Source organism: Mustela lutreola, chromosome 1 (assembly GCF_030435805.1).
Source record: "Mustela lutreola isolate mMusLut2 chromosome 1, mMusLut2.pri, whole genome shotgun sequence".
Taxonomy (NCBI): Eukaryota; Metazoa; Chordata; class Mammalia; order Carnivora; family Mustelidae; genus Mustela; species Mustela lutreola.
This window is the reverse complement of record NC_081290.1, coordinates 273,539,530-273,557,897: the sequence shown is the minus strand read 5'-3', so window position 1 is coordinate 273,557,897 and position 18,368 is coordinate 273,539,530. Positions and strand designations below refer to the sequence as shown.

General features: G+C 38.8%; 1 protein-coding gene across 1 annotated transcript; it reads left to right on the top strand.

Annotated features, from left to right (window-relative positions):
- Nucleotides 1-4,067: 4,067 nt before the first annotated feature.
- LOC131839817 (olfactory receptor 4C45-like) lies at nucleotides 4,068-5,009 on the top strand. The gene has a single exon (XM_059187540.1). The coding sequence runs from the start codon at nucleotides 4,068-4,070 to the stop codon at nucleotides 5,007-5,009; it is 942 nt and encodes a 313-aa protein (XP_059043523.1).
- Nucleotides 5,010-18,368: the final 13,359 nt, after the last annotated feature.

Here is an 18,368-nt window from a genome sequence, read left to right as displayed (position 1 = left end):
TTATTTGGGTCCTTTCTCTTTTCTTTTTGATAAGTCTGGCCAGGGGTTTATCAATTTTATTAATTCTTTCAAAGAACCAGCTCCTAGTTTCGTTGATTTGTTCTATTGTTTTTTTTTTTGTTTCTATTTCATTGATTTCTGCTCTGATCTTTATGATTTCTCCTTGCCTGCTGGGCTTAGGGTTTCTTTCTTGTTCTTTCTCCAGCTCCTTTAGGTGTAGGGTTAGGTTGTGTACCTGAGACCTTTCTTGTTTCTTGAGAAAGGCTTGTACCGCTATATATTTTCCTCTCAGGACTGCCTTTGTTGTGTCCCACAGATTTTGAACCATTGTATTTTCAATATCATTTGTTTCCATGATTTTTTTCAGTTCTTCTTTAATTTCCCGGTTGACACATTCATTCTTTAGAAGGATGCTGTTTAGTCTCCATGTATTTGGGTTCTTTTCAAATTTCCTTTTGTGGATGAGTTCTAGCTTTAGAGCATTGTGGTCTGAAAATATGCAGGGAATGATCCCAATCTTTTGATACCGGTTGAGTCCTGATTTAGGACCGAAGATGTGATCTATTCTGGAGAATGTTCCATGTGCACTAGAGTAGAATGTGTATTCTGTTGCTTTGGGATGAAATGTTCTGAATATATCTGTGATGTCCATCTGGTCCAGTGTGTCATTTAAGGCCTTTATTTCCTTGCTGATCTTTTGCTTGGATGATCTGTCCATTTCAGTGAGGGGAGTGTTAAAGTCCCCTACTATTATTGTATTATTGTTGATGTGTTTCTTTGATTTTGTTATTAATTGGTTTATATAGTTGGCTGCTCCCACGTTGGGGGCATAGATATTTAAAATTGTTAAATCTTCTTGTTGGACAGACCCCTTGAGTATGATATAGTGTCCTTCCTCATCTCTTATTATAGTCTTTGGCTAAAAATCTAATTGATCTGATATAAGGATTGCCACTCCTGCTTTCTTCTGATGTCCATTAGCATGGTAAATTCTTTTCCACTCCCTCATTTTAAATCTGGAGGTGTCTTCGGGCTTAAAATGAGTTTCTTGGAGGCAACATATAGATGGGTTTTGTTTTTTTATCCATTCTGATACCCTGTGTCTTTTGACAGGGGCATTTAGCCCATTAACATTCAGGGTAACTATTGAGAGATATGAATTTAGTGCCATTGTATTGCCTGTAAGGTGACTGTTACTGTATAGGTCTCTGTTCCTTTCTGATCTACCACTTGTAGGCTCTCTCTTTGCTTAGAGGACCCCTTTCAATATTTCCTGTAGAGCTGCTTTGGTATTTGCAAATTCTTTCAGTTGTTGTTTGTCCTGGAAGCTTTTAATCTCTCCTTCTATTTTCAATGATAGCCTAGCTGGATATAGTATTCTTGGCTGCATTTTTTTCTTGTTTACTGCTCTGAAAATATCATGCCAGCTCTTTCTGGCCTGCCAGGTCTCTGTGGATAAGTCAGCTGCCAATCTAATATTTTTACCATTGTATGTTACAGACTTCTTTTCCCGGGCTGCTTTCAGGATTTTCTCTTTGTCACTGAGACTTGTAAATTTTACTATTAGGTGACGGGGTGTGGGCCTATTCTTATTGATTTTGAGGGGCATTCTCTGAACCTCCTGAATTTTGATGCTCGTTCCCTTTGCCATATTGGGGAAATTCTCCCCAATAATTCTCTCCAGTATACCTTCTGTTCCCCTCTCTCTTTCTTCTTCTTCTGGAATCCCAATTATTCTAATGTTGTTTCATCTTATGGTGTCACTTATCTCTCGAATTCTCCCCTCGTGGTCCAGTAGCTGTTTGTCCCTCTTTTGCTCAGCTTCTTTATTCTCTGTCATTTGGTCTTCTATATCACTAATTCTTTCTTCTGCCTCATTTATCCTAGCAGTGAGAGCCTCAATTTTTTATTGCACCTCATTAATAGCTTTTTGATTTCAACTTGGTTAGATTTTAGTTCTTTTATTTCTCCAGAAAGGGCTTTTATATCTCTCAAGAGGGTTTCTCTAATATCTTCCATGCCTTTTTCGAGCCCGGCTAGAACCTTGAGAATTGTCATTCTGAACTCTAGATCTGACATATTACCAATGTCTGTATTGATTAGATCCCTAGCCTTCGGTACTGCCTCTTGTTCTTTTTCTTGTGTTGAATTTTTCCTTCTTGTCATTTTGTCCAGATAAGAGTATATTAAGGAGCAAGGAAAATACTAAAAGGGTGGCAACAACCCCAGGAAAATATGCTTTAACCAAATTAGAAGAGATCCCAAATCATGAGGGGGGAGAAAGGGGATAAAAAGAGGTTCAAAAAGGAAGAAAGAAAAACGAAAAAAAAAGAATTAAAAAAAAAGAAAACAAATAAGAAAAATAAAAAAAGAAAAAATATATATATTAGATAAACTGTTTAAAAAACGTTAAAAAATAAAAAGGTAAAAGTTAAAAAAAAAAATTTTACCAGAAGGCGAGAAAAAAAACAAAAAATGAAAAGAAAATAATTAAATTAACTGCAAGACTAAAAAAAATCACAGGGAAAAAGCCATGAGTTCCGTGCTTTGCTTTCTCCTCCTCTGGAATTCTGCTGCTCTCCTTGGTATTGAAACCGCACTCCTTGGTAGGTGAACTTGGTCTCAGCTGGATTTCTTGTTGATCTTCTGGGGGAGGGGCCTGTTGTAGTGATTCTCAAGTGTCTTTGCCCTAGGCGGAATTGCACCGCCCTTAGCAGGGGCCGGGGTGAGTAATCCGCTGGGGGTTGCTTTCAGGTGCTTTTGTTCCCTGAGCGCTTTCCATAGAGTTCCGGAGGACAGGAATACAAACAGTGGCCTCCTGGTCTCCGGCCCAGAGGAGCCGAAAGCCCAGGGCCCCACTCCTCAGTGGGCCCCCAGAGAACAGCGCCAGTTACTCCCGTCTGCCTGACCTCTGGCCCCGCTCCGAGCTCACCGTGCCTGCGACCGGTTCAAGGTAACACCGAGCTGTGAGCTTACTGTCGGCTCTGTCTCTGTAGCCGGCTTTCCCGTTCCAATACCCGCAAGCTCTGCGACACTCAGACACCCCCGATCCTTCTGTGACCCTGCGGGACCTGAGGCCACGCTGACCCCGCGTGGGCTTCGCCCGGTTTAGCCTCTGGAGCGATGTCCCTCAGCGGAACAGACTTTTAAAAGTCCTGATTTTGTGCACCCTTGCTCCGCTGCTTGCCAGGAGCCAGCCCCTCCCCCTGGGGTCTATCTTCCCGTCGCTTTGGATTCACTTCTCCGCCGGTCCTACCTTTCAGAAAGTGGTTGTTTTTCTGTTTCCAGAATTGCTGTTCTTCTTCTCTTCGATCTGCCGATGGATTTTCAGGTGTTTGCAATCTTTAGATAAGCTATCTAGCTGATCTCCGGCTAGCTGAAGTAGTCTCAGCCTGCTACTTCTCCGCCATCTTGACTCTTCCTCCCTTCAAGTTCATCTTAATTGATTAAACTATGTCAAAGGAAAAACTGGTATTATCTTAGATAACATTTCTGTCTCAATAACAAGAGATTTAAAGAAACTTCATGACTAATTTAATTCCATTTGTAAAATGTGACTAGGATTATAGATCTATTCGGGAGCAGTATTCTTTTTATTTAAAGACTGACTAATTGATTAGAGAGAGCACGCACAACAGACGGAGGAGCAGAAGCATAAACAGAGTGAGAAGCAGAGGTAGAAGCATCCTCCCCCTGAGCAGAGAGCCTGAACCTGGACTCAATCTCAGGACCCTGGGATCAGGGACTCATCCAAGGCAAACATTTAACTGACTGAGCCACCCAGGCACCCTTTTCAGTGCTTGTAACATACTGTCACTATTCTGTTTATATGAATAAGAGAAATTTAGTGTCTTTCTGTTCTTTTTTTACAAATACCTCCAAAGTGGTTGAAAGTGGAAGGTGTGGCTTCCTCTTTAGTCACACCTCTTTAGTCATGATGGAAGATTTCGCAGTTGAATGGATGGTGATGGAGGTGATGGAAGATTTCAGTGTTGATTGCAAAATGCTACTCAGAAATTCTGTGATCTCTCCAGATGAACCATAGGCTCATGACCCAAGCTGAATCCATGGCAACGACGAGCAATGTAACAGAATTTATTCTGCTGGGCCTGACTCCGAATCCAGAACTGCAGAAATTCTTATTTGCTGTGTTTTTAATCACCTACTTGATCACAATTGCAGGTAACCTCCTCATCTCTGTCACCATCTTCATCAGCCCAGCCCTGGGATCTCCCATGTACTTTTTTCTGTCCTACTTGTCTATTATAGATGCTTTCTACTCTTCTTCCATAGCACCCAAAATGATCTTTGACTTGATCTCTGACAAGAATACCATATCCTTCAATGGCTGCATGGCTCAGCTCTTTGCTGAACATTTCCTTGCTGGAGCAGAGATCATCCTATTAGCTGTCATGGCCTATGACCGCTATGTAGCCATCTGTAAGCCCTTGCATTACATGACCATCATGAGTCAACCTGTCTGTTCTTTCTTGGTGGGAATGGCTGTGATTTTAGGCTTTCTGCATGGAGGGATCCAGGTATTGTTCATGGTCCAGTTGCCATTCTGTGGCTCCAATGCCATTGACCATTTTATGTGTGACTTAATACCTCTCCTGGAACTAGCTTGTACAGACACTCACACGTTGGGGCCTCTGATTACTGCCAACAGTGGGTCACTATGTCTGCTCATTTTTTCTGTGCTGGTTGCTTCTTACATTGTCATCCTGCACTCCCTAGGGACTAAAAGCTCTGAAGGGGGTAGCAAAGCCCTGTCTACCTGTGCTTCTCATGTCTCTGTTGTCATCTTATTCTTTGTACCTTCTTCATTCCTGTATCTGAGACCCATTACCTCCTTCCCTGCTGACAAAGCTGTGGCTGTGTTTTACACCATAGTAACTCCCATGCTAAACCCTTTAATCTATACCTTCAGAAATGCAGAAGCAAAAAATGTCATGAAAAAACTCTGGGGGCAAATAATGAAAATTGGTGATAATGAAACTTGGGATTAGAGTATTTACATTAAAATATCTAGTGAAAATTTAGAGAGATTTGTTACCCTTCATAGTTAATTAAACGTGGAACAGTCAATTACCCTGTCTGGATCACTTTTCTTCAGAAGTATATATATTCTGGGAAGGATCAACATACCCATTAAGGCAAAGTAAGCATGGTGCCTAGAGCCCACAGAAATTCTAGAAGCCCTGGAAATGGTTAATTTCCTTTAAAGTAGAAGAAAAAATGAATGTAATCCAAATCCAACTTGCAGTATAGTCATCTTTATACCAACGCTGTCATAAAATGTAATTTTTTTCTAAGACTTTTGCTTTTTTTTTAATTAGGAATTTTTTAATTAAATTTATTTATTTTCAGCATAACAGTATTCATTATTTTTTTCACCACACCCAGTGCTCCATGCAATCCGTGCCCTCTATAATACCCACCACCTGGAACCCCAAACTCCCACCCCCCACACCACTTCAAACCCCTCAGATTGTTTTTCAGAGTCCATAGTCTCTCATGATTCACCTCCCCTTCCAATTTACCCCAACTCCCTTCTCCTCTCTAACTCCCCATGTCCTCCATGCTGTTTGTTATGCTCCACAAATAAGTAAAACCATATGATAATTGACTCTCTCTGCTTGACTGATTTCACTCAGCATAATCTCTTCCAGTCCCATCCATGTTGCTACAAAAGTTGGGTATTCATCCTTTCTGACGGAGGCAAAATACTCCATAGTGTATATGGACCACATTTTCCTTATCCATTTGTCCGTTGAAGGGTATCTTGGTTCTTTCCATAGTTTGGCGACCATGACCATTGCTGCTATAAACATTGGGGTACAGATGGCCCTTCTTTTCACTAAATTTGTATCTTTGGGGTAAATATCCAGGAGTGCAATTGCAGAGTCATAGGGAAGTTTTATTTTTAATTTCTTAAGGAATCTCCACACTGTTCTCCAAAGAAGCTGCACTAACCTGCATTCCCACCAAGAGTGGAAGAGGGTTCCCCTTTCTCTACATCCCCTCCAACACATGTTGTTTCCTGTTTTGTTAATTTTGGCCATTCTAACTGGTGTAAGGTGATATCTCAATGTGGTTTTCATTTGAATCTCCCTGAGGGCTAGTAATGATGAACATTTTTTCATGTGTCTGATAGCCATTTGTATGTCTTCATTGGAGAAGTCTCTGTTCATATCTTCTGCCCATTTTTTATATGATTGCCTGTTTTGTGTGTGTTGAGTTTGAGGAGTTCATTATAGATCCTGGATATCAACCTTTTGTCTGTACTGTCATTTGCAAATAATCTTCTCCCATTCCGTGGGTTGCCTCTTTGTTTTGTTGACTGTTTCCTTTGCTGTGCAGAAGCTTTTGATTTTGATGAAGTCCCAAAAGTTTATTTTCACTTTTGTTTCCTTTGCCTTTGGAGGCATATATTGAAAGAAGTTGCTGTGGCTGATATCAAAGAGGTTACTGCCTATATTCTCCTCTAGGATTCTGATGGATTCCTGTCTCACATTGAGGTCTTTTATCCATTTTGAGTTTATCTTTGTGTACGGTGTAAAAGAATGGTCGAGTTTCATTCTTCTACATGTAGCTGCCCAGTTTTCCCAGCACCATTTATTGAAGAGACTGTCTTTTTTCCACTGTATATTTTTTCCTGCTTTGTCAAAGATTATTCGACCATAGACTTGAGTGTCCATAGCTGGGCTCTCTACTCTGTTCCACTGGTCTATGTGTCTGTTTTTATGCCAGTACCATGCAGTCTTGGTGATCACAGCTTTGTAATAAAGCTTGAAATCAGGTAACGTGATTCCCCCCATTTTATTTTTGTTTTTCAACATTTCCTTAGTGATTCGGGGTCTCTTCTGATTCCATATAAATTTCTGGATCATTTGCTCCAGCTCTTTGAAGAATACTGGTAGAATTTTGATTGGAATGGCATTAAAAGTATAGATTGCTCTAGGCAGTATAGACATTTTAACAATGTTTATTCTTCCGTTCCAAGAGCATGGAATGGTCTTCCATCTTTTTGTGTCTTCTTCAATTTCCTTCATGAGTGTTCTGTAGTTCCTCAAGTACAGATCCTTTACCTCTTTGGTTAAGTTTATTCCTAGGTATCTTATGGTTCTTGGTGCTATAGGAAATGGAATCGATTCTCTAATTTCCCTTTCTGTATTTTCATTGTTAGTGTATAAGAAAGCCACTGATTTCTGTACATTGACTTTGTGTCCTGCCATGTTGCTGAATTGCTGTATGAGTTCTAGTAGTTTGGGGGCGGAGTCTTTTGGGTTTTCCATATAAATAATCATGTCATCTGTGAAGAGAGAGTGTTTGACTTCTTCATTGCCAATTTGGATACCTTTTATTTCTCTTTGTTGTCTGATTGCTGTTGCTAGGACTACTTTTATTATGTTGAACAAGAGTGGTGAAAGTGGGTATCCTTATCTTGTTTCTGATCTCAATGGGAAGGCTGCAAGCTTTTTCCCATTGAGGATGATATTTGCTGTGGGTCTTTCACAGATAGATTTGATGAAGTTCAGGAATTTTCCCTGTATTCCTATACTTTGAAGCATTTTAATCAGGAAAGAATGCTGGATTTTGTCAAATGCTTTTTCTGCATCAATTGAGAGGACCATTTGTTTCTTCTCTCTTCTCATATTAATTTGTTGTATCACATTGATTGATTTGCGAATGTTGAACCATCCTTGTAGCTCAGGGATGAATCCCACTTGGTCATGGTGGATAATCTTTTTAATGTGCTATTTGATCCTATTTGCTAGAATCTTATGGAGAATCTTAGCATTCATATTCATCAGTGATATTGGTCTGAAATTCTCCTTTTTGGTAAAGTCTTTGCCTGGTTTGGGGATCAGGGTAATGCTGGCCTCATAGAAAGAGTCTGGATGTTTTCCTTCTGCTTCAATTTTTTGAAACAGCTTCAGGAGAATAGGTGTTATTTCTTCTTTGAAAGTTTGGTAGAATTCCCCAGGGAATCTGTCAGGTCCTGGGCTCTTGTTTTTTGGGAGGTTTTTGATCACTGCTTCAATCTCGTTACTAGATATTGGTCTATTCAGGTTGTCAATTTCTTCCTGGTTCAGTTTTGGGAGTTTATAGTTTTCCAGGAATGCATCCATTTCATCTAGGTTGCTTAGCTTATTGGCATATAACTGTTGATAATAACTTCTGATGATTGTTTCTACTTCCTTGGTGTTAGTTGTGATCTCTCCCTTTTCATTCATAATTTCTTAAAATTATGAATAAAATGTAATTTTAATATTTTTAATGGAGGAGAACTCATGAGGACAAATAGCAAGGGACCACAGAAGTCATTATGTTGCCCTGATTGTGGGTTGAAACAAGGGAGCACCAATATTTCTGAGAACTCTTTACACACAACACTACATCAAGAATGAAGTTTTATTTCAAACAAGTGAAACCATATATGCAAAAACATATAGAACACCAGGGAGTCTTCAAAAGCAGTTTCATCCAAATATACTTTTTCTTATCTTCCTAAATTTTAGAGATTTACAGATGTTCCTGCACCACAGTAATAAAAACACTTTACTTCCCACAAGCCCATGAAAAGAACACTTGTACACAAAGGTACTTTTTAAAAATTACATCACCTCCATTTTTTGTAGTATGCAGTTGTGTACAGAAATATTAGAGGCAGAATTGACTACTGCAAAAGAAATAGAAGTGATTAAGTCTGTAGAGTTAAGGATAAAATATCTGCATGTTAAAGTTGTGTTTTAGACATGGGTAAGGCAGTGTCTGAACAGCAAGGGCAGGAACAAGTCTGTGTCACAAACTGAACAACAATGACCATAGATCTGGATTACAAAAATGAATTCGTAACAGGTACATAATGAAATTCTAGGAGAGATTCATAAACAGTCAGATGCTTTGAAGTCAGAGATTAAGAGCTTTGGATCAAATAGGCTTGATTTCTCATCTTCTTTCTGGCATCAATTAACCTTTTATTGTAAGCATTTTGCTTCATCTCTCTACTGATTGTTTTAATCTGCACAATGGAAATAACAGTGCATACTCTCTTAAGTTGTGGGAATTAAATGATTTAGATTGAAAAAAATGAATCAGCTAAAAATTGGTGAAATTGCTCTGACATGGTTACAGCCTTCAGAGATGTCGCCAGCACAGAAAGTAAGCCAGGGACAACACTTGCTGACAAGAAAAGCCCAAGAACACCACTACCAACCACAATTCACTAACTATGATCACAGGAGGACCAAACATCTGTGCCAGCTTCATTTCACTTTAGAGTAAATCATAAAAGGCATCTTGATATGAGTAGGGAGAGAAGAGCAGAGAGTTACTATCTCAGCAAGGAATCTAATAGGACCTGTGAGCAGATCTCTGGACACTAAAAGCTAGGCCCCCACCAACTCCCTAGTCTGGGATACAAATGCCCTTAAACATATCTGCAGTAACAAATGGGGGAGATGGCTGGAGCAACTGTGACGTGTCTGAGCACAACTTACTTCAAAAGCTCTCACTGATGTTGGATCCCCTTCTGCTGCTCTCAAATCAGGAGAGCCACTGCAGTGCCAGAAACTGGCGGACCTATCACTGTACAGAGCTTGGGATTCCAGGAAGAGCTCAGTAACTTGTCTTCAGAGGGTGACTTCATAACCAGGGATTAAATTTCATGTGATGCTGACATTTCTCATGTTCTCGGGATTTTAGATCTGGTTGGGGCTTACTCTCTATGAAGGCCTTTTAAAAATAAATATTTTGCCAAAACAAACCAACAGACTCTCATGTAAGGACAAAGTGGTGGTTGCCAGTGGTGAGTGTGGGGGGTAAGGATGAAATAGGTTAGGAGGAATAAAAGGTACAAACTTTGTTATAAAATAAATACATCAAATGGATGAAAAGGACAGCATAAGGAATATAATCAATAATATAATACTGTTGTATGGTGACAGATGGGTGACTACACTTACCTTGGTGAGCACTGAATAGTGTACAGACCTGTTGAATCACTATTTTGAACACCTGAAACTAATGTAACATTGTATGTCAATTACACTTCAATATAAATTCTAAAATTTAGATGTTTGACATAGTTTCCTCTGAGTGGCCATCTTATAAATATATGCAACAGTATGGTTAAAATATCAAACTTATCTTATGAAGATCTCTGTAGTTTCCAAGAAAGATGTGATGAAATAGGATAATGTAAAAATAAGGATGACGATCAAAGAAAGAATATTACCATATGGTTTCATGCATATGTAAAATTTAAGAAACAAAACAGAGAATCATAGAGGAAGGTAGGGAAAAATAAAATAAGACAAAATCAGAGAGGGAAACAAACCTTAAGAGACTCTTTTTTATTTATTTATAAGTCAGAAAGAGCAAAAAAATAGAGCACTAGCAGAGGGAGGGGCGGGCAGAGGGAGAAGCAGGCTCCCCACTGAGCAAGGAGCCCAGTGCAGGACTCAATCCAGGATTCGGTCCCGGACTCAATCTCAGGACCCCAAGATCATGACCCAAGCCAAAGGCAAATGCGTAACTGACTGAGGCACCGAGGCATCCCCCTTGGAGCCTCTTAACTGTAGGGGAGGTGGGTAGGGGATAGAGTCCCTGGGTGATGGGAATTATGTGATGTAATGTGTGACATAATGAGCACTGGGTGTTATATGCAACTGATGAATAACTGAACTCTACACCTGAAACTGATGCTACACTATACGTTAATTAAACAAATTTAAATAAGATTTTAAAAATAAAGATGATCATGATCATGATGCTGAAAAAGACAGCTAATGTTTTTGGAGCACATGAACAATGTCCTGAGCTACCCACTCACTTATATGTTCTGGAGGAAGTGATTTCTGTCCATATTTTTTTTTCATTAATGTAAGTCTCAAACTGAGGAACCTGCCTCTGTTTAAAACATTTCCTTTTTTGAACATAATGGTGAACATGCCCACAGAATCCTGTGAACATCAATAAAACAACGCTAGTATCAGTAATTGTGACAGGTTGTTTTGAGTATTTACTAGGTGCAAAGTACTTTGTAGTCACGTTTTTTTTATTATTATTCAATTCTTACCAAAGCCCAATAACTCCAAGGATACTGATTTCCCCATTTCACGAATAGAAAACAGTGGGCTGGAGTGGCTGATTATATAGCTCAAGATCAATATGCAAAAATTTGCCTGAACCAGAGTTCAAATTTAAGCCTGTCTCACTAAAGGCTTTGTGCATTATCAAACCCATGTTTTAGTGGCTTACTATAATGAAACAACAAATTAAAATTTTTACATTTCTCTCTAATCTTTGGAATTTTCTTCTTGAAACCCTTTCACCGTCATTGTTTTTTGTTTGCTTGTTTTTTATTTTACTAATTTTCAGTGTTCCAAAATTCATTGTTTATGCACCACACCCAGTGCTACATGCAATACGTGCCTTCCTTAATACCCACCACCAGGTTCACCCATCCCCCAACCCCCACCTCCCCTCCAAAACCTTCAGTTTGTTTCTCAGAGTCCACAGTCTCTCATGCTTCATCTCCCCCTCCAATATCCCCCAGCTCCCTCTCCACTCCTTCTCCCAATGTCCTCCATGCTATTCCTTATGCTCCACAATTAAGTGAAACCATATGATAATTGACTCTCTCTGCTTGACTTACTTCACTCAGCATAATCTCTTCCAGTCCTGTTCATGTTGAAACAAAAGTGGGGTATTCATCCTTTCTGATGGAGGCATAATATTCCATCTTATATATGTACCATATCTTCTTTATCCAGTCATCTGTTGAAGGGTTTATTGGCTCTTTCCACAGTTTGGCAACTGTGGCCATTGTTGCTATGAACATTGGGGTACTGGTGGCCCTTCTTTTCACTACATCTGTATCTTTGGGGTAAATACCCAGTAGTGCAATTGCAGGGTCATAGGGAAGCTCTATTTTTAATTTCTTAAGGAATCTCCACACTGTTCTCCTAAGTGGCTGCACCAACTTGCATTCCCACCAACAGTGTAAGAGGGTTCCCTTTTCTCCACATCCTCTCCAACACACATTGTTTACTGTCTTGTTAATTTTGGCCATGCTAACTGGTGTAAAGTGGTATCTCAACGTGATTTTGATTTTAATCTCCCTGATGGCTAATGATGATGAACATTTTTTCATGTGTCTTTTAGCACATTCATATATCTTCATGGGAGAAGTGTCTGTTCATATCTTCTGCCCATTTTTTACATGATTATCTGTTTTGGTTGTGTTGAGTTTGAGGAGATCTTTATAGATCTTAGATATCAACCCTTTGTCTATAGTGTCATTTGTAAATATCTTCTCCCATTCCATGGGTTGCCTCTTTGTTTTGTTGACTGTTTCTTTTGCTGTGCAGAAGTTTTTGATCTTGATGAAGTCCCAAAAGTTCATTTTTGCTTCTGTTTCCTTTGGCTTTGGAGACATAGCTTGAAAGAAGTTGCTGTGACCGATGTCGAAGAGGTTACTGCCTATATTCTCCTCTAGGATTGTAATAGATTCCTGCCTCACATTGAAGTCTTTTATCCATTTTGAGTTTATCTTTGTGTATGGTGTAAGAGAATTGTCGAGTTTCATTCTTCTACATATAGCTTTCCAATTTTCCCAGCACAATTTATTGAAGAGACTGTCTTTTTTGCACTGGATATTTTTTCCTGCTTTGTTGAAAATTATTTGGCCATAGAGTTAAGAGTCCATATCTCAGCTCTCTACTCTGTTCTACTGGTCTATATGTCTGTTTTTATGCCAGTATCATTCTATCTTGGTGATCACAGCTTTGTAGTAAAGCTTGAAATCGGAAAACATGATGCCCCCAGTTTCATTTTTCTTTTTCAACATTTCCATAGCTATCTGTGGTTTCTTCTGGTTCCATACAAATTTTAAGATTGTTTGTTACAGCTCTTTGAAAAATGCTGGTGGAATTTTGATTGCGATGGCACTGAAAGTATAGGTGGTTCCTCACACCAAAGGAAAGAGTCAACAAAACAAAGAGGCAACCCATATCGGCAAATGACAGTACAGACAAAAGGCTGATATCCATATCTATAAAGAACTTCTCAAACTCAACACACACAAAACAGATAATCATGTCAAAAAATGGGCAGAAGACATGAACAGACATTTCTCCAACAAAGACAACAAATAGCTATCAGACACATGAAAAAAGGTTCATCACCATTAGCGATCAGGGAGATTCAAATCAAAATCACATTGAGATACCACCTTACACCAGTTAAAATGGCCAAAATTAACAAGACAGTAAACAACGTGTGTTGGAGAGGATGTGGAGAAAGGGGAACCCTCTTACACTGTTGATGGGAATGCAAGTTGGTGCAGCCACTTAGGAGAACAGTGTGGAGATTCCTTAAGAAATTAAAAATAGAGCTTCCCTATGACCCTGCAATTGCACTACTGGGTATTTACCCCAAAGATACAGATGTAGTGAAAAGAAGGGCCACCAGTACCCCAATGTTCATAGCAACAATGGCCACAGTTGCCAAACTGTGGAAAGAGCCCAGATGCCCTTCAACGGACAAATGAATAAGGAAGATGTGGTCCATATACACTATGGAGTAGTATGCCTCCATCAGAAAGGATGAATACCCAACTTTTGTAGTAACATGGATGGGAGTGGAAGAGATTATGCAGAGTGAAATAAGTCAAGCAGAGAGAGTCAATTATCTTATGGTTTCATTTATTTGTGGAGCATAGGGAATAACATGGAGGACGTGGAAAGATGGAGAGGAGAAGGGAGTTGGATGAACTTGGAGGGGGAGACGAACCATGAGAGACTACGGACTCTAAAAAACAATCTGAGGGCTTTGAAGGAGCGGGGAGGGGGAGAGGTTGGGTGAGCCTGGTGGTGGGTATTATGGAGGGCACGTATTGCATGGAGCACTGGGTGTGGTACATAAACAATGAATTCTGGCACACTGAAAAGAAATTTAAAAAAATAAAAAAAAATTTAAAAAGAAGATCTAACAATTTATAAATATCTATGCCCCTAATATGGGAGCATCCAACTATATAAGCCCATTAATAACAAAATCAAAGAAACACATCGACAATAATACAATAATAGTAGAGGACTTCAACATCCCCATCACTGAAAAAAAAAAAAAAAAACAGTATAGTTGGCTCTAGGCAGTATAGACATTTTAACAATGTTTATCTTTCCAATTCATGAGCAGGGAATGCTCTTCCATCTTTTTTGTGTCTCCTTCAATTTCTTCCATGACTATTCTGTAGTTCCTTGAGTATAGATCCTTTACCTCTTTGTTAGGCTTTATTCCAAGATATCTTATGGTTCTTGGTGCTATAGTAAATGGAATCGATTCTCTAATTTCCCTTTCTGTATTTTTATTGTTAGTGTATAAGAAAGCAACTGATTTCTGTACATTGACTTTGTATCCTGTCACATTACTGAATTGCTGTATGAGTTCTAGTAGTTTGGGGGTGGAGTCTTTTGGGTTTTCCATATAAAATATCATGTCATCTGTGAAAAGAGAGAGTTTGACTTCTACATTGTCAATTTGAATACATTTTATTTCTTTTTTTTTTTTTTTTTTTTGGTCTGATTGCTATTGCTAGGACTTCTAGTACTATGTTGAACAAGAGTGATGAAAGTGGACATCCTTGTCCTCTTCCTGATCTCAAAGGGAAGGCTCTCAGCCTTTCCCCACTGAGGATGATATTCACTGTGGGTTTTTCATAGATAGATTTTATGAAGTTGAGGAATGTTCCCGCTATCCCTATACTTTGAAGCATTTTAATCAGGAACAGATGCTGGATTTTGTCAAATGCTTTTTCTGCATCAATTGAGAGGACCATGTGGTTCTTCTCTCTTCTCTTATAGATTTGTTCTATCACATTGATTGATTTGCAAATGTTGAACCATTCTTGTAGCCCAGGGATGAATCCCACCTGGTCATGGTGGATAATCTTCCCTTTGAGATCAGGAACCTATTCTCCTGAAGCTGTTTCAAAAAATTGAAGCAGAAGGAAAACTTCCAGACTCTTCATATGAAGCCATCATTACCCTGATCCCCAAACCAGGCAAAGACCCTACCAAAAAGGAGAATTTCAGACCAATATCACTGATGAATATGGATGCTAAGATTCTCAACAAGATCCTAGCAAACATGATCCAACAGCACACTAAAAGGATTATCCATGCTATGAAAGACCCACAGCAAATATCATCCTCAATGGGAAAAAGCTTGCAGCCTTCCCGTTGAGATCAGGAACACGACAAGGATGCCCACTATCACCACTCTTGTTCAACATAATATTAGAAGTCCTAGCAACAACAATCAGACAACAAAGAGAAATAAAAGGTATCCAAATTGGCAATGAAGAAGTCAAACTCTCTCTCTTCGCATTTGACATGATTCTTTATATGGAAAACCCAAAAGACTCTGCCCCCAAACTACTAGAACTCATACAGTAATTCAGCAATGTGGCAGGACACAAAGTCAATGTACAGAAATCAGTGGCTTTCTTATACACTAACAATGAAAATACAGAAAGGGAAATTAGAGAATCGATTCCATAAGATACCTGGGAATAAACCTAACCAAAGACGTAAAGGATCTGTACTCAAGGAACTACCTGGGAATAAACCTAACCAAAGAGGTAAAGGATCTGTACTTGTGGAACTACAGAACACTCATTAAGGAAATTGAAGAAGACACAAAAAGATGGGAGACCATTCCATGCTCTTGGATCAGAAGAATAAACAAATTCTTATTGATTGCTCTATCACATTAATTGATTTGTGAGTGTTGAACAACACTTGCATCCCATGGATAAATCCCACCTGGTCATGGTGGATAACCTTTTTCATGTACTGCTGGATCCTATTAGCTAGGATCTTGTTGAGAATCTTGGCATCCATATTCATTAGGGATATTGGTCTGAAATTCACCTTCATTGTTTGAACCAATCTATAAATAGACTTGCCTTAATAGATAGGCCAGGCTGAAAGTATGCAAGTCTACAAAGAACCAGCTTATGAGTAGTCAGTAATGTATATCTCCATGCATGTTTTGATGCCCTGTAACAAGAAATTTCTTTGAAATTATTTTCTCCTTCATCAGCAATAATTTGTACATAAGGAATGACCTTTGGCTTATATGGTAGTATTTTCCCCTGATAAGTAAGTAACAAGCATTTTTGATATGAATATGTGCTCATCCTGCTGTATACATTAAAAAAGAAAGAAAAATACTTCACTAAGGGAAAAAAATTCAGGACAGGTGAAAACTGTTTCTAAGTACCTTGCTGGTAGCCTCATAACAATAAGTTGTGGAATAAAAGTCTCCAATGCAGCTCATCTGTTTTTCTTCTACAAGCATATTCTCAACAGAACTTAAAATTTGGAAGCTTGTACTATTTCCAGTCTTTCTTATTCTGTTGCCCACTGATAGGAAAGGGCACCAACATTTATCAGATGTCATCAACCTAGAGATTGATGTTCTTAGAGGAGGCTGTACTCTTAGAGCACATATGCCTTTCTTAAGAGTATGCACTAAGGATTAAAAATGCCCATTTTTAGACACAGAAACCAAGGATCAGAAAAGTTTATATAAGCTGCCTAGTAAGCTGAACAAAGAAATCATTTAGCCCCAAAGGTAGCCTTTTAGGATGGTTCAGGCCTATTCATATTCATGGAAGAAATGGAAGGAACAGTGGAGGGATGAGAAGAGAGAGGAGGTGAGGGAGGAGGAGAGGAGGAAAAGATAACCAAGGTATCTACCAAAACACTGATGGTGACCATCTCTGGGTAATGTCTTATAGGTGGATTTACACATGCACAAGTGCGTGTGTGATGTGTATTGCCCACCTGTGTTTTCCTAGATTAAGAATTTTAAAATAAATATTTATTTGGGGAGAAAAGTGTTTTACCATATACTCCAAAATGGAGACACCACTACTTTTGTTAAAAAAAAAATTAGTAACAATTTTTAAATCATATGGAAAACTTCTGGTCATATTTACTTATGTGTTATTCTAACAATTTGAAGTTTTTCAAAAATAAGGAACATTCATAAATTAGTTGGGTTGTTGTTAATGATTATTCAGGCAACAAAAACAAGCAAGCACTACAATCACTCTATTATGCTGGTTGATATCTTAACTGGACTAGAAAGTACTTGTCAAATTTCAACTAAAGTAAGTACGCTTTTCTAGAGTGCCTCCTGAGTTAAAATTGTGGCACATTAGGGGGAAGATAGGCTATTTTTTAGTAAGTCTCACCATGACTTAATATTTATTAGCTGATTGGAAAATTGGCTCAATCATATTTTTATTATCTAATAATAGAAATGAAAGGTCTCCTATTCAGATTCAAGGTCTCAGAATTCAAGATCTCCTTTATACCTAGTTTTATTAACTAGACTATCAGAATGTGACAAAATGAAAGACAATGTTTATTTTTCCTAGGAACTTTGAAACTGTTGTTTTTGTTAGACATAGAAATTTAGGGGTACAGCAATAACTACTTCCTGATGAGCTCCTGAATTTTTTGGTTCTTGGAGACTAATTGTGAATACTTATTGTTGTGAAACTTTTTCATATTAATTTCTAATTTGTTTTCTCTTAGTGCAAAAAGTGGATATGTTGCAACATCATGAATTACAGATTATTTGGGAAACAAAAGAGAAACTTATTATAAATTATGGCAGCTTTCACTCGAATGAAACCTGATAAGGGACGGGGTCAGAGCTCATAAAACCAGGAAAAGAATGGAGCACACATGGGCTTATGTTTCAGATTCCAGAACACTGTCATCCCTTGGAATCTGAAAAGAGGGAGTTAGGGGGGAAAAAAAGGAAATGCAACTTTGCATCACTGACCAAAAACTAAGCCATTCTACTCTACGCACAGTGTATATTTCACACCTAGCAGAGATAAAAAAGTGAAAGAAGGCAATCTCTGTATGGAAGGTTAGGAAAAGTTTGAGGAACCTATCAAATAAATCATGTTGTGTGTATATGTCCCAGAACCTGTATTCCAAATTTTCCATAGATTTTCTAATTTATTTCTCACAGTAACACTTTAGGTATGTATTATCTTCACTCTTCATTTAAAGACAGGCACCAGAGGCTGACAGAAGTTTGGTCACTTAGGGGTGCCTCGGTGGCACAGTCAGTTAGGCATCTGACTTCTGGTTTCAGCTCAGGTCATGATCTCAGGGTTGTGTGATCAAGCCTTGCATAGGGCTCCACACCCAGCATGGAGCCTACACGAGAGTCTCTCCCTCTCCGTCTGCCTACCTCCCTGGCTCACACATTCTAAAAAATCACTCTCGTGCTCTCTCTCTCAAATAAATGAAATCTTTTTTTTA

Coding starts and splice junctions, on each gene's coding strand:
- LOC131839817 (XM_059187540.1), top strand. CDS start 4,068: ATGGCAACGACGAGCAATGTAACAGAATTTATTCTGCTGGGCCTGACT.